Here is a 20,200-nt window from a genome sequence, read left to right as displayed (position 1 = left end):
TCTCTGTCTCGCTCCCTGACCTGACGTAATGTAACACGCGCACTTGTCCTGTCTCTACGCGCTCTTTCTTTCTTTCCCTCCCGTCAGGCCCTTTTTCACCTTTAAAGGGCTCGCGCCGCACTCACGCCCGGAGAGTTGTTTTAAGCGAGCAAAGATTAATTTTGGAGTAACCCTGCTAAATGCAAGTGACTTTCTAATATGGGCACTCGATAATGTCCAAAGTTAATTTAGATTGAAATTAACTTAAAGATTGTCGATCACTATATTTTTTAGCTCTCTACTCGCATTCCACGCGATGTATAATTTCTGAAAACTGACAGATTCAAATGTGTGAGGTTATTTCTTTAACAGCTGAGAATCTGAAGTCGTCCAATGTCGGGAAGATAATCGATTGGTAAACGAAGGGCATCCAACATCGATTAATCGATTAAGCGACGCGCACCGGCATTCGGGACGCTTCGGAGATGCAATGCACAGAGATGGAACGCGTCGAAAAGCAGGGAAATGCGTAATACGCAAATCAATAGGACAAAAAGCGGCGAAAAACGATGGAAATGGATGGAAAACTGCGGCGCGTCGGCCGGGGATCGATCGATTGTTCGGACTGGCGGAAGCGGCGGTAGCGCGCACAAACATTGGCGGGGTCAGTGATCGAGAACGCTTACTTTGCTTTGTGTACATGTTATGGAACTTGAAGGTGAGATTTGAACAGGAAAAAGAGTAACAGCGAGGTTTAAGTTATGCAATTTCAGTTATATTTTATATGCCGAATCTCATGCAAATATCAATTCTCCCCAAACAAAATATAAAATTTAGGAGTATGTCTATATATATGCCTACGTACTCTTACGTAGATGAAATTCTTTGTAATTAACTTTATTTTGAAAATTAGGCAATGTTTGCGTGTGGAACACAAATAAGTACATGAATACAAGCTATAGCATCTTCTTAAAGAATAACGGACGAATCAAAAGAAAATAAAAACAGACTAGCAGAAATCACTGATGATTGAATGATACTCATAGGTAAATTTGAGCGATAAGCATTGGCAACTTCATGCTACTGAAGAATGAAATTTTAATCTCAATAAAATCGTATGATACGCCTCGTCGGGTCGATCGATTGCTCAGGGCTATCGGAAGTACAGCGTACATTTATGGGGTCAGTGATCGAGTGCGGCGCAAATGCGTCGTACTTTCCGCAACATTAAATCCCTCGTTTCGTCATTAATTCACTTAATTCGCCGTCACTTTTTAGAGAAAGATATCGATTCGTTGCCGCATTGCGCAAAAACGATAACAATCGTTTATGCTATATCTCGAGATATATATATATATATATATATATATATATATATATATATATATATATATATATATATATATAAAATAAGATATATTCGTAACGCATTTTGGAAAAATTCGCATATTTCGTTAATTTTTAGATAAACTGAAAATGCTGCCAATGAAAAAGACGTCCGCAAATTTCCATAAAATTTCAGCGATAAGCGACATAGAAATTGTCTTTTATCATTATAGTTATCGTTGGATGTGACCTTCGAGTTTGACTTGCTAAATAGTAATGCGTAGTTGAGATAGAACAAAGCAAATTGTCAAATACTTTGTTGCAACGCGTATTATTTCGAATTTTCAGATTCACTCTAATTTGATTTTTTATTATGAGATGTACAATTTAAATCTCCTATATTTTAGCTTCAAATTCGTATAATTTTCTGTTCGTAATTCAAATTGCACACACATATTTAAGAAATGTGTATAAAAGCAATGTAAAATTTAATTAATAAGTTAGATCAATTTATATATTGAAATTTATTGCCAAACTTGAGTTATAAATTCGTGTCAATGTTAACAGGATGTAATCGCGATCCCCTACTTACTCGTATTCGGGCGTACAGTGCGGTTTTTCCGAATTACGTAGCGATTTACGGGAACGCGTGTTTCATAACACGATCGAACCACTAAGCGGAAAAACTAGCCGAGACTGAATCATCCGTCCACGCGCGAGGTGGCTTTACAAAGACGCACTGCATCTGTTGGACCAGATGTACCGTATAAAATTACGAGGGCCGACCAATCACGCGAGACTTAGAGGCATGCGAGCGGGGCATACGGAGATCGGGACGATAAACCTTCGAATTATGAGGGGCTGAAAAAGCGCTGCATTTCCTAAAAAAATGAACAAGTTAAAATAATAATAATAAAAATTTATGCCTTTGTTTTAGATTGAATTGAATTATTTCGAGCTTTATCAAATTTTCATTTCTTTAACGAGTTACTTCGTTACCTAATCTTATTGTAAATTAATCGATACGTTTGATGATCCTGAGGATATAAGGAGTCACATCAACTTCATTATGCATCTTTCTCCTTTTATTAACTCATTTCAATATTGTAGCCAATTTACCGCGTACTCGCACGTAAGTTCTGGCTATTTTTTTGTGAACTTAGATAATTATCTAAAAAGTATCCAAGTTTACTTAGATAATTATTTAAAAAATATCTATCTTCGCCAAAAAAATGCCAGAACGGTATTTCGAAAAATTGGTCTTCATTTTTAATTTCTTACGCTCTGTATCTTGAGAGATATTAAAATACTATATTCGTCTAAATTTTTTTGTTTACTGTTACCGCATGCGAAATAATTACATGCGAATACTCATATATACTAATTTTCATGTATCAATGTATATACGCTGTCTACAATTACACAAGGTCTTCGGTGAAAAATAGCTTGTTTGTGTACTAAAGAACCGAGATGTCGTATATAAGCCTTTCGCATCGAAAAGTTCATTACTTCCGCATATATTTCAGAAATTGTTATCCTTTACACATATAAAAATAATGTTCATCCTTTGTTAAAGAAATTCGATCAAACAACTACGATCAATAGTAAAAATTAGTTTTTGCCGCAGAAAGAGTAACATTTGAACCATTACATTTAACTATACAAGTAGTGCGCGTGTTGTTAAATTAAAAAATTGAGGACACATGTGATCAGTATGCTGTGTTAAATTCAAACTTAATTAACTTTGCAATCAGAATGTACAACCATTATATCTTCATTGCTTTATCACACTGTTTGTTACTTTTACAACTAATAGGGTTGCATCTATATATGTATTAACATTCTGGATCATCTCTCTATCCAGTTTTCTCTCTGCATCCTGAAAATCTCTATTGTATCTCGTGTTAGAAAAGAATCCACGATAGCGCGCTGCTACGCTATCTACGTAAAATGTAGAAGAGTAGAAAAACTTTTTGGTAGTTGTACACTGCCGTTAACTCGAATACGAACACTTTTCTAGACGCTATACAACCGAAAATGTGCTTTAGACGGCTGTGGACTTTGTACTTTCATACGCAGTATTCCTGAAATACCTTTTTTTCGCTATGTCATGTTCGGTGTCGTTGGGAAATTGACGATGTCTAAGTCGGTGTCTTTCGGATCTAGGTCGAATACAGAATGGTTTTATCTTACTAACAACAACGTTTACGCGCTATTAGTTATTGCTCGGCGTGAATAGCTTCTTTCAGGCCACGACTTGTACGTCTTGATCGCACATGTACGTAATCATACATTAATTAGATTCCGGCGGATTACTCTACTCGGGCGCACGATCCAGGTCATAAATAGTCTCTTCCTATGTACAGAGAATTGTAACGTACTTAATTTATTAGTATTTACAAATGCACAGCTTTGTCAGGCTGCGAGCAAAGCGACTTCAATCCCCATAAAGATTTCCTCTCTCGAGCTTCTTCGAAGTCCGTTCACTCCTCGCGCGCATTGAACTCGCGCTTAAGTCGCCACATTTGCAAATTCTCATTTGGAATCTTTTTCTGAGCAACATCACTTACATCTGTAAAAACGGTTTAGGAATAAGTGTGAAAAATTCATCTGTCTATAAATCTGAAATTAAATTTTGCACGTCTTACATATGGTTTTATCGCACCTGTCGCGTCGCGATCCGCCTCTGTGGTTATATCGCCCATCAGCGACTCCGGTAACTTAATTTTGTTAACTTGCTGCTGATTCTGCATTTCGGATACAGTCGCGAACATTATACTGGTGGAATTCTTAAGCCCATTGTACGATTGCTCCAATTGCTTGAATTTGTTAATTAATTCCACATTCGTCGTGCGTATCTCATTCACCTACGTGATTAATATTATTAGTACTGTAAAATGTGAAAATCTTCAAAGATGAACAATGGCAGAGAAAGCAATACACAAAAGATTTGTGTGTTAATTAATGTATAAAAATTTTTATGTATTTATAACCGTTCTTGCGCTCCGACAATCGCGCTTATCGCTTTCTCTATCATTGATTAATATTATTAGCTGCTAGAAAGATGTCGGCGGAGTCTCGTATTTAACGAACGTACTTTTTCCGTTAATTGTTGAACTGATGCTAAAACAGGAGCTTGTTCGGATATTTTAACGCATTCCCCTTGTAGAGACATCACCGTCGTGTTAATAGCTGCCGTTGCTTCTTGAAGTGAAACTAACTTTTTCTGAAGGAATAAGAAATATGATGTTACTATAACGATTTAAATTTTATCGATTTTACTTGCATTACATCATACTTACGCGATCTTTATCTTGATCGTCGGCAACCCATTGCAATTTGCTCGACAGGGTCTCATTGACATGCGTTAAATTGTTCGTCAAATGCAATATTGTGGAATTCAGTTTATCAGTCTTAACTTGTGCCTCGTCGGTGCTCAAGATTTGAGGCTTTTGAGTGACGTTCGACAATTCTAACATTGTATTCTGCGAACGCAACAGCCAAATGTTAACAGAAATTAACTCGCGTTTTTCTATTTTTCTTTCAGATTATCAACGTGGATCATTTTTTCACCTTAATACTGCTGATGTTCTGCTGCATAACGGTCTGTGCATCCTGTACCCTCATATTTGTTTCCTTCAAGGTGTTCACTGTAGCTCCCAGGTCCCTTATTTGACTGCCAAATGTCGCAACGCTGGTCGACAGCTCGTCCAAGCGTTTCGGCAAATTGGCCATCTCGGGCGCGGCTTGGAAGTACTCCTGCACTTTATGCAAGTCTTGTTGAATGTGCGCCAGCTGCAAAAGTATTGATCCCGAAGAGGTATGAGTCATCCCGACCGATATCACACAGCCGAATTATCGATGCTACTTGCGCGGTTTTACCTGTACCGTAAAATTGCTTATTTGCAGCTTGAGATCAGACAGTCTGGAGAAAATGATAGTTTGGTTATTCTGGAGGTCTCTCGACAGCGAATGACATTTCTGCAAAGCGTCCGGGACACCTTCGCTACCCGCTATCACTGCAATGCACAAGAGATTACACACGGAAAATTATGGTATCGCGAAAGGACATCAAACAGTGCAATGTTACACGATATTGCTGTGATGCAATTCAAGTCCTGAAAGGTTCTAATTAAAAATATTCGCAGAAGTTATTCTTCGTACATTAAGAAAATCTTTAGATATAAAAATATGTGTATTAATGACGCATAGACTTGTATTTGTTCGTTCGTATTTTCGATCAGATACAAATAACTTCTTTTTACAGTTACTGCATGGCTCGATGGATTGCTCAATACGAACGCATTGTCGATCATCGCAAATATTAGACCAGTACCTTGGTCTAATTCGGTTCGCAAAGCGGTAAGTTGTTGACGAACGTCGATGAATAGCCATATTAAACTGGCGGTCGCTAATACAGAGGCACATGCCAAAAAGGCGTTGCAAGCCTTCAGAAATCCAGGACAAGCACGACCCCTTCTACCCCTGCATTTACGACCGTTTCTAGTGGAGACATTCCAATATTCCGAGCGATCGTCACTGCTGTCTGTCAACAATTCCTAAAAAAGTAAAGAAAAAGCAAGTGAATATCAATCGGAAAATATCACTTTAATCTCGATTTATGTTATAATTTCTTATAATTTTATATATTATTCTTTTGTCTCGCTTTTCTTCTTACAACGTTAAATAACAGTGGTTGTTTTTACAGAGGAATATTCCAAAGTCTGCTATTATTTATGGCTCATTCGTTTATCGCATTTTCGAGAAACAATGCAAACATTGACACAAGTGGATAACTCAAGAAGATAACGTCACTATGCTGCACGCTTATTATTAAAATTTATATCAATATCGATTCTAAAATGTACGTTTCTTTATTTATTTGCGAAGAATTTTATTTTAAGTGATATTTTATTATTTTTATCGCTTGCAGATTTAAGAAAACTATTTCGACGTTGTCGATCGTTGTCGAAGAGAGACAATTAAAAGAATCTAAAGAGAGAATTTAAGAATTAATCACCTGCGAGCTGCGTTTTCCAGAACTGCGGCGAGAAATAGCGTGCGCCGGTGCCAGAGCATCGAGTTCCTTCCGCTTCTTCATCTTCTTCGTCGGCTGACGAAGCGGCACCGTCACCGCCACCGAGTCCATCTCAAGTAAGACCACGCCGCCTATCTTTCAAAAATACTTCCGCCAGATTCGGGAATCGGAAATCTCTCCCCCGATTTTCCACTTCACTTCCGGCGCTTCCCGGACGCCGCACGATCGCCGCAAACTCTGAAAATCGTTCTCCGATCGCGCTCATTCATCTCCGTTCGACTATCAGCGAATCGAAGAGTTCGACTGTCGACATTCGCATTTAATCACTTGGAAAACCTGCGCGGTAAGCTACATCTTCGTGTCTTCGACGTATCCGACACACTTTCTCGTTGTACTTTCAGAACTTGCGATCACTGTCCGGCCGACGCACTTTAATCGATCCGGATTTTCGTTGTTTAAACGTTTAGCGTAATTCGTACCTGCGTGCATTCGTTATTTTATTACCGTTTTTAAAATTTATCACACTTCGTGGAGGAGAGATGATGTGTGTCGTTTGCTAAATCTCATGTAATAATTGAGCAATTGCGATCAAAGTCAACTTCTCTCAAGTAGTACGTAATTTCAGGTAAGATGCTTGTGAAATAAGAATTGCTTTTTTGTGACGCAATAATGGTAATTCGAATGTCATTGGAAAAAAAAACACAATAGAAGGTTGAGACAAAGTGCATTAATGCAGATATCAATATACGCTTTTTAAAAGTAGTAATCCTTTGATAAAAACCGGAATTAATGGCACGCTTCAGTGATTTGCTCGGCAGAAACAAAAAAATAATGAGCCAAGTTTCGACGCAACACAATACAAATATTTACAAACGTGCTGATAGAGTTTGAAACATCAATGAATACAATTTTAATTAATTTCCTCGGAGTTGGTGCAATTTTTCATTTCATGGATGTTTCCAAATTTTTAATTCAGGTATCCATTTGTTGATTAATTAACTCATCAATTTTCAGAGTTTATAAGAATTTATGAGTGTTCAATAAGATAGGCTAATTTTGTTATATCACATTCACGATAATCATTGAACTAATTATCTGAAGAGCCAACTTTCGATTAAAGTTTAATTAGCAATCTGTTATCAATATGCGTCACAAAATACTTCAAACAACAACAACTGCACAATTAGCACAAGCTTTGAAAAGTAAGAACAAAAATCAGTCTAAAATGAGAATTGAAACTGGTATAACTTTAATAATGTTTCCATTCGTCACGAATAAAAAATCGTTTTCACGTGATGTGTATTACATCATGCAAACTGAATTTACTAAAATTACTAAAATTACGTCGATTTTAAGATTCGGACTTCGAGGTTGAAAAACGTGCAGACGACGCGAGTGCCGAATTTCACGTGTCGAATATTACATCGGCGTATTCCTCACTGAGGCTTCTTATCAGCCGGCTGCCACCTGAGACCCAAGGCGGCAGCAGGTGAGCCGTGTGCCTGTATTTATCACACATACAATGCGCGCGATCGAAAAGCCAGCTCTGAACTGGACGCACGTGATACACAACATGCACGGGTAGATCGGCACGACCGATTCACCGGTGCGCGACTATTACGTCTCAAGTGAGAGAACAACCGCGTTAAAATTGCTCGTCGACGATGACGACGATAAAAAGACAGAGAACTGACTGATAAGAGCAACCGTCGCCGCATTGCTAATCTTTTCAAGGCTTCTTTTCACAATACTCTCGTAGAGAACCTCAATACAATGCAATCTCTCGTTCAATAAATATGATAGCAAATGCACAATGCCTCAATGTTGAATTGCTCGCCTTAATCGGTATAATCCGATTCAACAGACACAGATTTCAGATAAAGCTGTTGATTCTGAGATAATTTGGTCATCCATTTTGATAGTAGAGGAGTCAATATTGGTTGTATATATACGCTTATTTTATTTCCAAGTTTTTTAAGAAAGCTGAAAAAGAACTGTAGTTCTGAAATTAGCTTGGAATAATGAAGTCGCTTAGATAAAAGCAAATAGGTAATATATCATCGATAAGGTGTTTTATCGTGTATTTTTAGCTATAATTATATTTCTTGCTTCCAGCTCATGATTACTCTGAATCGGTAAAATTGAAACGATGAGACTGTATTGTAACTATACTGTAACATTTGAATTGACGACAATCCAACGGATATATTATTACTCAATGCTCACGTATGCGATTTATAATTCAAGAAGTTCAGTGTGACACACTAATTCGAAGAATTTCCAGCGTGACACATCAATATGTCGCTAACTCGGTCGTCTGGATGGAAAGACGCCGCGACACAATTACGCTTGCGGCCCTGAACTCGATAAGATACCGACGAAAGGACGAAAATGTTGTTTTGCGTTACGATTAAAACGTTACGCTAAAATTTTGCGATTTTTGTTATTCGGGAGCTCGCTTAGTTTCGCTGTATTGTGTTACATTTTCCGTTCGATCGCTGATGAATTTTGCAAGCTGAGAGAATCAATTGACATCAACTTGCTATCAAACTGTTACGGATACATTCAAGAATAAAGGTAACTAGAAATAATTATAAAAATGTTACAAAATTTAGATATCCTGAAAATTTCTACACCATTACACTTTCAATTAATTTAATTACTTTTAATTACATTTAATTTAATTACTTTTTATACCATACACTGATATGTAAAATTTAGATGCGCCACTTTGAAATTGAATGCATTTAAATACGCGGATGTGCTGAATATGCGAATTAACGGGCAAACACTATTTCGCTGTGTAATCATAAACAAGTTGGCTTCGTTACGGCAACACCGATATCGCTTGATCAACTGCCGCGTTGATTTTCCTCGCTAATCTCTAATTAAATCGCGTGAATGCGACTGTTATCGCGTATCTTTCACGGAGTCACGTATTTTCAAATTCTCATCGCGCGTTGCATGTCGCACGAGGCGCGTATCACGACGAGGAGACAGAAGTGAGTGCTCGTAATATTAAGAATCACAATAATGGTATGCTAATTAAGCGGTTGCTGATTAATCCTACAAGTCGATTTACACAAGAATTCTCTCCGTGACAAACAACTAATCTTATCGTAATTATACTTTTCGTACTATCTTCATTAGCGCTCATACGTTGCGTCACACGTGAAGATTTTCATTTTAAATGAGAGAGAAATTTAAATTCTCTCTTTTCGAGAGACGATCGATTACAAATCCGCTAAGTAATCCATCATTAATATCGAAGTGTATCCGTGACCCTCGACATATGACGAGCAATATATTAAACCCCTGAAATTCCGAGCGAAAAGAAATGCCAGACAGACTGCAAGATGTATTCGGTGATACATCAACTCCCGACGGTGTTTCTATACACGCGTATGTTTAAATATTTATTGCATTTGCGTCAATAACTGGGTACAGTCGTGTCCTCGCGTGCGAGTTTATATACCACTGATATACCTCGTGGCTTTCTGCTGGTCTTCCATATTTATCGGAAAAAAGTTCCTTCTTGCGGGAAAAGAAAGAATACCGTGAGTATCGTTTCACGTTATCGTCGCGTGTTATTTAATGCCAAATGTGCCTTTGATCGTCCTGTAAACGCGTTGGAAACGTGATTGTTATTGGCATTGGATAAATAATAAAAATTGGTCTCGGAAGGCCTTGTTTACATTGTAAATGCAAAACTATGTAAATGATGGGCACATCCGTACTTTTCGCGAACCTCTCTCACAAATCAAGTTTTACCGATATCGTTTTCGACATTATTTGTTTTCGCCGCTTCCACACTGATCTTATGCACTTGTAAAAATTCCGTATTGAATTTCACTTGTATGAAAATATTTGCAATCAAGATTTATTTCTAACTATTCTTCTAATTTCAGCACTCGCGTCGTCCCGCATTTGCGATCTCATATTTGAGGGCCGAACGCGTAACGAGGATGCGATTGTCTCCGCGATTCAGGGCGGAGATGAGGAAGAGGAAGCCGAAGAAGAGCAGGGGACTCTTGTGCGTGCAGAACTTGACCTACGGGGGATGAATTATAGAAGCGATTCTAATCGATTACCGGCTACGGACGGAAACGAACGGACGACACGAGCGACGGCGGCGTTTCACTTTTCCGACGAGGATTTCCTTGAATTGTATTCGATGGTGTATGCGTGATTCAGGATCAGATTGAGGAGAATAACGGGGCCCGACACGCCTTGGCAAAACGACACACGAACTCGACGATATCGTGAAACAGCGCGCAGCGTCGCGACGCGGCCAGCTGCGCCGTCGTCCGATATTGACTGGCCGAGGGTTGGTAGGCGACTGTAGACGACCGAAGTCTGTTGGGGGGTTTCCTCTGATAAGAATGTGCAGCGTATAGGGAATTTTTAAATGGTAATGTCGCATAATACGGCGTGGATTTGACGAAATAGCGCGAATTGCACGTACGCGAAGTCGATTGTTATTTGCTATTGTTGATGATATTTTTTATGTTTTAGGATAATTCTTTTTTTGAGCAGTCAAAAAGAATAAATTAATAATCCTGAATTTCTATGAAAAAGTGCAAAATGATGTATAAATTAGAGTAGTAATAATTGGAATTTTGGATACAAGAAAATATATATGATAGATTTAAAAATCGAAAACCAGGAAGAAACTATCTTCTATAATAATTACGGGTAAGAAATTACAATTTTTTTATAGTACTTAAAAACGTATATGAATAATACTTAAATCGTCTTTATACTATAAATTTTAATAAACCTTATATATTTGGGATTGATATAAAAAATAATGTGGCAGTTAAAAAGATATACCACTACAAAAAAATATTTGTTGAAACACTCCATAAAACATTCTATAAAAATATTTGCTTTTAATTTGAATTAAAAATTACATATTTAACATTAACATTAAAAATATGCCTACATAATTAGATTCATCCATAAATACTAAATATTAGGTAAACTAAGCATACAAATAGAATAGTGTTATTAGAATTTTTATCATTTTCCATCACGCAAATTGGGACGTTTGTATTAATATTAAATATTTTCATATGCCCATAGGTCTGTTTTTTTTTTTTTAGCTGAACTGGCAGCACTAGTACAGAGTTTATCTTTCTCCTTCCAATGTGGAGGGAAAAAGATAAACTCTGAACTAGTGCAGCCAGTACAGCTAAAAAGAACAAACCTTATGTCAATTTTATTCTAATACTAGATGATTAATAATATACAGAAATAGAATTTAAGGCTTCAGAGAGAAAAAAATAAGATTTAATAACATTTTCTGAATGCAATTACATTTAATTAGAACCTTTCATACTTTAATTTCTTAGTATGTTTCACTTTTCATTGAAAGATAAAAATTATATTTCTTATACGAGCTAAAGTAACGTTTACCTGATTTCATAGATATGTCCATTTTTCTAATCTCGCCATACAGTATGGCTGCCAGCCAAGATAAAGCAATTAACCAGAATGCAATTAGTACAGCTGCCAACCATAAGGATATAACTCGCATATCTGACTTATAGCAGCCGCAAGAATCGTCATGTCTGGTTCTAGATAAAATCCTTGATCTGTGCCGCCTGTAATTAAAAAATATTACATAATGTAAGCTTAAAGCAACAACAATTATCCGTATTAATTATGCATACATCATTCTCTAAACTGTTACAAACAAACAATGATTACCGTTTGACTTTTTTCTTTTTTTGAGGTGTGAGGATCAGGTCAGTACTGTCAGAGTCGCTTTCTGACAGCAAATCGAGCAAGTTGATGGTCTCCTTGGAATTTTGCTTCTCCATTTTCGTTCACAAGTGTATATTGCATTTCATGAATTTTCAAAATCATCAGAAAACTGTGATAAATGATCTCTAATATTTTATGACACACTACACAAAAGTAAGTAGTCTGATAACATCACCTTCTTTTTTGTTAAAAGTGCTTGTTAGCAGTTATTTTAGAAATCTTAAGAGAAATTTCACATTCTCCCATATATTTCGTAAGCTAAACGAAACAAAATACAATTTGCACTTATCACAACATAACCATAAAATCTTTTCAAGTCTTTTGTTCTTCCTAGGTACACTATTTGTACTTTCCTTCGTTTTCGCTCTTTTTTCCTCCAATGGTTTAGTATGTGTCATCTCATTTTCATCACAGGAAACAGTGCACTGTTTCATGCGTGCTGCGTGACACTCAACATTAAACAGTGCTTCAAACGACATCTATGAATAGTTGAGATAACTTGCGGAACATCTGTACAGTTTTTGATACCAACAGTAAGTACGCCGCTATATACAAATACAGAAGTAAAAAAAAGTAAAACATAAAATGTAGATAGGTTATTTTGAAAGATTTTTTTTTAGTTAAAAAAGTCTCTTTATCTTTCTTCGTATATCATGCACATTTCCTATACTCTCCTTGAAGAAAAAAATATTCTCTTGAAGAAAAGATTGTTGAATGAAAGAAAGTACTTTCACAAAGCGCGAATTTGTTGCTATGTAGAAACGATTAAAAATTATTTGATACATGAAGACGTAATGTAACAAGTGTGAATTAGATTATCCGTAAAAAGATAAGATTATTACGTAACGAAAAGATTTAGCTATACTATGCACTATATAAGATTTTTCAGTGTCGTGAAAGTATATTATAGTTGGTTTTTGATGCTTTACAATAGTGTATTTTTCTGCTAATCATGCAAGTCGACACGATTATCATTTGTTCCAATCCAATGAGCAACGGAGAGAATAATATTTTATATACTTTTGTGTCACTAGCTGGAAAGCACACACAATCTATTATAATATGATGATTAATATTTGCAAAAACCATGTTGTAATGTGAACAAGTTTCTTCCTGTGAAGTAACATCAAGTTATGTTCATGATTTATTGGGAAAAACCATTTTATTTCGCGTTTGTCTTTATTGAAAAAAATTCACGCTGTCGTCTGGACGTTTGGTTGGCTGGATGTGACACAGCCGAATTTCAAACAACATCAGCTATGCCGACATCTTGCCTTCTAGACGTCCAGTTAAAAAAAAGTTATTATATCGCAACTGTATAAGACGCGAAAGATTCTTAAATATTGGAAATTTTCATAATTTTACCGCAGGTTTTATTTTTTTCTTATTACATACAACTTCTGCTTTGTCAGACTTGCCTTGCTTATACACATGTTATTTGCATAATTATTAATAATTCAGTATAATTACATAATATGAAAAATTAAATAAAAATGCAAAAAGATACACTACACTGATAAGATGCGACTATTAGCTTTTATTCGAAACTATTTTATTAAAAGATTTGGGTATTATTTATTCTCGTTTAAATAGATAAATAAGTTTATATCAAACTAGTGAGAACAAATTTTTACTATTTGTTCATTGTTTACTTAATGTATATTTATTTATCTTGAAAACTCTCTAAGTATCCTTAGTTATTAGTGCTCATACTTACAGTTTGATTGATTAACACTATCCAGGTATTTCCTTCGCAAACATGTTCAATTATTCACCAAACTTACAATTTTTTTCAATTTTAGGAAGGAAAACAAATTTCATTAAAACATTTCGTCGAACGAGATTTATAAAGAAAAATTTGAAATCAGATAGAGCGGGACATGGAGAGTTACGAGCTGCTCCGACACTCAGTTGAGTCACCTACACCTGTACGAGGCTGGAGGTTCGCCAAAGAACTGATAGCGTAGACGTCGTACCTTCGAAGATGCCGGACACAAGGACGTGCACACCGGAGCGGCCTTTGAGAGGGGGATGAAGCCTTTTTCCTCCTCGATTGGCTGCAACCGCAACGGTTCGGGCCGGCCTCTTTTCACGCCGCTTTTCATCATCGCTTTCTGTTGTTCCCGGAGCCAGAACGAAAGGTGTTAATGAAACTGGCTGCATTCTCGTGCACCCGCACCTGCGACATTCCTAGGAATCCTCGCAGTTGATGCTATTGCGCACGCCGTTAATCACCGTTAATGTCACTGAAGAAATTAGAATTGAAAGGTAAACAAACACTGATTGAAGATACACTTTTATATACACATATCCTTAATGAAGGAACTCAATTAAATCATGAGTTCGCTAATTCAATTCACGCTTTAGAACAACTTATTTCAATGCAAATGTATCATTTGTAACGAATATGACAAATTTGTTTAGTAATATTCGACATTAATAATTTTACTAAAGCCAATTAATTGCAGAGCCGTAGTTTCCCAGAAGTTTTGCATGAATTAAAAGCCACTTTATAGTTTGCGTATGACAATAAGACTTTCGTCAACGATGGGTCTTGTACTGGTCGGGGTCCTCAAGCGGAAACGCGTCCGAAAAGCGTTTTTTGGCATGAACTCGCAATTATAATCCCACCCACATGCACACAGGCACACGCATTACGCACGTTTGCGGGATCCTTAATGCACTTCGTGACTTCCGGTACCGAGCGCAATCGCGCACCACCGAAAGAGTCACGTGTGGCTGTCGGTGACCGGATATGGCGAAGAACCGGCCGACACCAAATCGTTCAGCGGGCATTTCTTCATGCCGATCACGCGTAACCCGTGTACCAAATACCGAGCACCAACCGGTGACATCATACCCATTGTGTACATAGACGAGCGCTCGCGTTTACGCTTATTTTGTTCCGTGCATCTTCGCCTAGAGTGCCGTCATTATCATTCCATCAAGGTGGCATCATAAACGGGGATATTGAAGCCGGTATGGTTTCGGTGCGTTCGGATTTCGACGCTTCAGGCATGCGAAAACGGTCTCGTACGTTTTATTTGCGACGATAGAATAGCAGCGTGAGACGTTGTTCAGTTTTTCGTATTTACGACCGAAGCCAGGTTTATATTTTTTTTTCTTGAAAAAGCCATAAGGCTTAACAAAATTATTGATCAATCCCGATTTTCGATTTTCATAAATTCTCCACCGAACAGAATTCTGATTTCAGAACAAATACAGAATGCAAAATTCATAAGCGGATAATTAGAAATATTTTTAGAACTCGAGAAAATATTTGCAACTATCATGCAAATTTATGATTCACAGTGTTTTGTCTGTGTAACTTCTGGTATTTATTTCCTTTCTTGTTTTCCAGCAAGATATGCAAAACATTCTTCGAGTTTCTTTCAATCTTCAATGGAAATCAGAATTCCTTTTGACATCGGTACTACATTCACGCACATAGCAGTAGCGTGGTGTCAACCCGTGATTCGCCACAAGTCATTGCATCGCGCATTAATCATTCCTCGAGCATCGCGATTAGGAATGTGACGAATTTGCGTCGCGCGAACGCAACTGCAATGTTTCTAAACAAAATTACCATGTTTTACGCAACCGCGAGTTCGGTGTTCATGTTTAATTTCACAAGATCTCTCTAAATCACCGAAATGAAATTTGAATCAGCCTCGTCATTTGTACGAAATCGATTGGAATAATCGGCTCGATTTATCAAGCTTTGCGATAAATTTTAATTGAGTCGCAAGTAATGATCAGCACGCGGAAAAAAATGTTTCTATATTTTGTAGAAGACAGAAAATACTTTAATATATTCTTTGACACGAGTACAGTCTCTGTGCAAACGCTTCTGATAGCGAAAGTAGTTGATGTTATCGAACAGCTGTATAAACCTGGCACCCCGCGCTGTACAAGCTTTAGGCTTAGCTCCCGAGCGCGCTTTAACGCATACCGTAACTCTAATCGCGCGTACGCTAAAGAAACACGTTTTATCAACGCATGACAAGACACCGCGTCTGGGTGGAAGTATGCTCATGTTCTATTCGTATTCCAATCGCGAACGATACAGATTATTTGGAGGTAACGACAATTAATTTAAGTCGATTTAGTCGATTATTGCTCGCAATTAATGTACAAGACGCTCACGTGATTTGTGTGAATATTACTTACACATTCTTCTTATAAATACATATTTGCTAATTAAAACAGATAGGCATGCAAAGACGTTAAACTACTTTCAAAAATTAGAAATTTCATCGGTATCGTATGAATTTTTTTGCCACCATCTTAATTAATAAATTTCAAATATCTAAATTCGCTATTGATATCAATTTTATTGATTATTCTCATTATTTTCTATTGTTTTTAGGCTGGTTGAAACACTCACCTCGTAAAACTCACTTCACTTGAACGAGAGCCCGCTTCGAGATTGTCTTCCAAGAAAATGCTTTCCGCAACTTAATACATAGGTAATCTTTCTTTTCTTTTTAAATACAATTTGAAAAAAAAAAACAAACTCTTCAAAATAGTATATCAAACTAGCTTCGTCGTCCAGCGTTAGTAGACGATTAGTAGGCACGCCAAGAAGCCGCGTTGTTTCATTGTGGAGAAAGTCATCGCCGGCAACAATGACGGTGGCTGCCATCGTCGTCGCCACCGCCGCCGCAGTCGCCGTTGTCGTCGTCGTCGTCGTCTTCGTCATCGGCGCCGTGTACACTACGGCGCGAGAGAGGAGAGGAAGCAAAAAAAAAAAAAAAAGCGCCACTGGAGGAACAATTAATTCGTACGCGAAACACGTACGCGCGGACACGCATACGCAAACGAGCATGCACGCTCGCCTCGATGGAACGCACCTACGCGCACACCTTCCATCCGGCTCGGAATATTCGGCTACCAAGCAGCGGCAGCGGCCTACGACCTATCCGCGCGCGGATATAAATACATGCGATATTTCTCTCGGCTGCGAATTTAATTGGAAAAGTTCGTCGATTGGTTTTCGCAATACGGGCGAATCTTCGCGAATGAAATGAATGAGGTAACGCGTCGCGCGGCCGTCGTAAAATCCGCTCGCGCGGACGGTTTTTCGGCATATTTTTAGGCTTTACGAGGCATCTCGCTTGCATCGTGAAATTTTTCTCTTTCTCTCTCTCTTTACACGATTGACGAGAAATAATAAAGATTAAGTGAAAACGATCGGTATAAATTACAATCGCAAATAACAGCACGAGTAGTACAACATAAACAGTATGAATAAAGATTACGCGGAAGCGGATATATTTAGGGATCAAAAACGAGACGTCGTAAAATCGCCGCGATGACTTTTACGCCCTCACCTTTAATCATAGACATAAAATTTGATTTTCTCCTACAAACAACATCGCGATTAATGGAATATATAGTCATCATTAAATATTTTACTTCTAGAATCGTCATTTCCCACAGACCGGAACAATGTGCGACATTGACGAGCGAAGAAGAACGCGGGCTCGTGTAACAGAGCAGAGATCTCGGTAGAAATAGGCCGTGCAAATGAGGTGGACTCCGTAGAAGCAGCTTTACTAAACTGAAGCGGCCAGTCACATGCTAATTGCAGAACAAGCAGCTACAGTTTTGTAGGGCGCGACGTAAAAATCCACCGCGAGAGATCGACGAGAAAAGATGGCAGGTAAACTTTCGTGCCGAATGAATGAAATCGGAAGCGAGGTACCGTTAAATTCGGAGACGCGATAATTACGAGAACACGTCGATTTCTTTGGAGATCGACGCCTCTCTCGCAGAAAATTTCGTCCTGGCCGACCGTTATTAGCGTACTAATAATTAAAAGACGGTAATTAACTCCAGTTAAAACTTAGGTGATAAACGACGCACCTGTAATATACCGCGGTCAACAAGTTACTTTACAGGCCGCTCATAACTGCGTGGTGAGCTCAATTAGCGGACCATCGATAGATCTTCTATGCCGATTCGACTGCGTCGTCTAATTGCACTTGGATGTTCTATGAACTCGCCATATTCAGGTGGAGTCGAGACGTTTTAACGTTTCCATAATTCGAATCGCGCAGAAAACATCGCGAAGGATATAGCGGTAAGTCCTTCGTGGAAATCCTTATCGAAGAAATCAGATCCCGATGCGTCTCAATTATCATTCGTCCATGAAAAATTGTCGCGAAGTACTCACGAAGTCACTTGACAAAGAGAGAGAGAGAGAGAGAGAGAGAGAGAGATCACGCGCGAGAGTCGCTTTAGAAGAAGTTTCGCATTTCTAGAGTTATCGAAGCGACGCCTCGCAACGCTCGCGTTAACGAAGTGGTCACCGACGACATCCCGATTACATAATTTTAATTAGTGTCGCCTCTTTATACCTTTTTCGAACACTGACAGTTACAATTGTACGGCCGCACCGCGATTCCAATTGCCACCTGGCGCGTTTAATTTATGCAGTGGGCGCACATTAAGTACGATCGAGCGCGATAAGTCAAATGCTGAACTCGAGCAAGACGTACCGGCGCAAGTGTGCTTATGTAACATTTTTATCGTCTTGCCGGAACCTTCAGAACAAGCCTCCTTACAATTTGTCGCCTCTTGTTAAAAAGAGATCGCGCAGGAAATTCTCGATCGATTCCTAAAATCGAAGAGTTGTCCTTGAAATTCGCAATCTCAAATCTTTCTATTCCATTTACGTAAAATCTACATACACACTGGCAAAAATTTGTTCTCAAATTAAGATCTTCGTGCATATGTACAATTTTGTCATATTTTCTACAATATTTTATGCAATGAATATCTACCGAAAAAAAAAGAATGCCAATCTTTTCGCGCGAGAGACTCACTATATCTCGCTATTAAAAAGATTTTTTTATCGCAGCGAGCCCGCGCTTTATCGCGATTGAGCATACGTAATCAAACGTCGCGTGATAACGTAATAACACTGTCGGCATGTTTATAAATCGGCACAAAGGCCTGATGGTCTTCGAGGTTGATTTGTCTGGTACGAAGAATGTATCAATTGAACGGTCAGTCTGAGAAAATAAATGAACGAGAATGGATTTAGCAGAAGCCGCATTTAGCGTTAAATGCGTCCCGAATACATTTTTCTCGAGAGAGAGAGAGAGAGAGAGACATATATTTTATGTAGAAGCAACACTTACCACGATTTAAAGCATTTGGTTTTAAGCTCCTTTTATCGTCGTAACAACACAAAAACTGCACAAACTTAATTGCACGAAAATCTTTAAATTAATTTATGAGCGTTTATTTATCCTCGTTTTTAGCACGTTTCGTTAGTAGTGCGAGCTATTCGTAATTTAGAAATTCACAGCACGCTTACGCGAACCAAATTACGACGCGTAATTACATTCGTACCTCGGACATAGCGCGGAGATCAGTGCGACGACGCGGCGCCCGCGGATCGTTTTAACCAGGAAATCGTTCTCGCCTTACAGGATGCCGGTGCGTCAATATTGACACATTTCTTACGAAACGTGAGAGAGAACCGGGGTCTCGCCGGTCCTCTATCTTCGGCCACCATGAATAAATATCACATGGAAATTGCCGGAAAAAAAAAACCATACAGATTTACAGCAAACATTCTTCCCTGCTAATTTTTAGATAAAAATACGATTACAATTAAATCTATTTTTGTCAACCAGCGTCAAACAGCGATTGAATTACATTCAATTTTTTTCTTTTTTCTTTCAGATTGCTTGAAATTACTTACGACACATCGCAGTCTCTTGCATGACTCTATTGTTATGGTTGTCTACAATCTGCATTACGCGAATGCTCGTGAAACTTAAATAACGTCACCATTGCAACAATCGTGGAGGAGTGTTCTTCGGGAAACAGGAAATTGGTTCGGTGAACAAAAGATTTGTTGGGTAACGTACATGAAAAACAATTTTATATTGATTAAACGCGCGACAAGCCGCACAGCAGTATTGAAGGGGGTATCGATAAATATTACGATAAAATTTACATAACAGGTTTTCTAACATAAATTGAATATCAACACCTTGGAGGATCAAGCACACAAATTTGTGTTTCTGTGTAATCAATCATTTACGTTCTAGCGAAACGTCATGTCAAATG

At 38.1% G+C, this 20,200-nt stretch overlaps 2 protein-coding genes and 2 long non-coding RNA genes across 6 annotated transcripts; 2 read left to right on the top strand and 2 right to left on the bottom strand.

Annotated features, from left to right (window-relative positions):
• The first annotated feature begins 306 nt into the window (after positions 1 to 306).
• Positions 307 to 11,471, top strand: LOC105671094 (uncharacterized). The gene is made up of 7 exons (XR_010889995.1): positions 307 to 697; positions 4,853 to 5,430; positions 5,573 to 5,872; positions 6,014 to 6,169; positions 6,239 to 8,920; positions 10,252 to 10,754; positions 10,859 to 11,471. It is a non-coding gene; the product is annotated as an uncharacterized lncRNA (long non-coding RNA).
• LOC105671090 (EF-hand calcium-binding domain-containing protein 14) lies at positions 2,369 to 6,460 on the bottom strand. 3 transcript variants are annotated; one of them, XM_012364987.2, is made up of 8 exons: positions 6,326 to 6,460; positions 5,642 to 5,864; positions 5,188 to 5,324; positions 4,879 to 5,100; positions 4,608 to 4,790; positions 4,403 to 4,531; positions 3,954 to 4,172; positions 2,369 to 3,877 (listed from the first exon to the last, which is right to left on the bottom strand). In XM_012364987.2, exons 1-8 carry the CDS (start codon positions 6,452 to 6,454, stop codon positions 3,872 to 3,874), a joined length of 1,248 nt encoding a protein of 415 aa, XP_012220410.1. In that variant the 5' UTR covers positions 6,455 to 6,460; the 3' UTR covers positions 2,369 to 3,871. The 3 variants fall into 3 exon arrangements, with proteins under 3 accessions (XP_012220410.1, XP_012220404.1, XP_012220408.1); XM_012364981.2 differs by having other exon boundaries at positions 3,971 to 4,172; XM_012364985.2 differs by having other exon boundaries at positions 3,971 to 4,172; positions 5,194 to 5,324.
• Positions 6,685 to 12,503, bottom strand: LOC136999691 (uncharacterized). Its single transcript, XM_067354244.1, has 3 exons — positions 12,056 to 12,503; positions 11,762 to 11,949; positions 6,685 to 6,822 (listed from the first exon to the last, which is right to left on the bottom strand). Exons 1-3 carry the CDS (start codon positions 12,166 to 12,168, stop codon positions 6,692 to 6,694), a joined length of 432 nt encoding a protein of 143 aa, XP_067210345.1. The 5' UTR covers positions 12,169 to 12,503; the 3' UTR covers positions 6,685 to 6,691.
• A 23-nt stretch (positions 12,504 to 12,526) lies between these two features.
• Positions 12,527 to 19,993, top strand: LOC105671095 (uncharacterized). The gene is made up of 4 exons (XR_001100566.2): positions 12,527 to 12,645; positions 13,915 to 14,380; positions 16,482 to 16,581; positions 19,811 to 19,993. It is a non-coding gene; the product is annotated as an uncharacterized lncRNA (long non-coding RNA).
• Positions 19,994 to 20,200: the final 207 nt, after the last annotated feature.

This window comes from Linepithema humile, chromosome 4 (genome assembly GCF_040581485.1).
Source record: "Linepithema humile isolate Giens D197 chromosome 4, Lhum_UNIL_v1.0, whole genome shotgun sequence".
NCBI lineage: Eukaryota > Metazoa > Arthropoda > Insecta > Hymenoptera > Formicidae > Linepithema > Linepithema humile.
The sequence above is the reverse complement of the archived record's forward strand: the minus strand, read 5'-3'. Positions and strand labels throughout refer to the sequence as shown.

Bases quoted from the DNA above. Each gene is read 5' to 3' on its own strand.
- LOC136999691 (XM_067354244.1), bottom strand. From the start codon at position 12,168: ATGGAGAAGCAAAATTCCAAGGAGACCATCAACTTGCTCGATTTGCTG. The intron at 11,950-12,055 runs GTAATCATTGTT...TTTTAATTACAG, and splicing joins AAAAAGAAAAAAGTCAAACG to GCGGCACAGATCAAGGATTT. The intron at 6,823-11,761 runs GTAAACGTTACT...GAATGCACGCAG, and splicing joins GGACATATCTATGAAATCAG to GTACGAATTACGCTAAACGT.
- LOC105671090 (XM_012364981.2), bottom strand. From the start codon at position 6,454: ATGGACTCGGTGGCGGTGACGGTGCCGCTTCGTCAGCCGACGAAGAAG. The intron at 5,325-5,641 runs GTACTGGTCTAA...TGTGCATTGCAG, and splicing joins GCGAACCGAATTAGACCAAG to TGATAGCGGGTAGCGAAGGT. The intron at 3,878-3,970 runs GTGCGATAAAAC...CCGTTTTTACAG, and splicing joins GGCGGATCGCGACGCGACAG to ATGTAAGTGATGTTGCTCAG.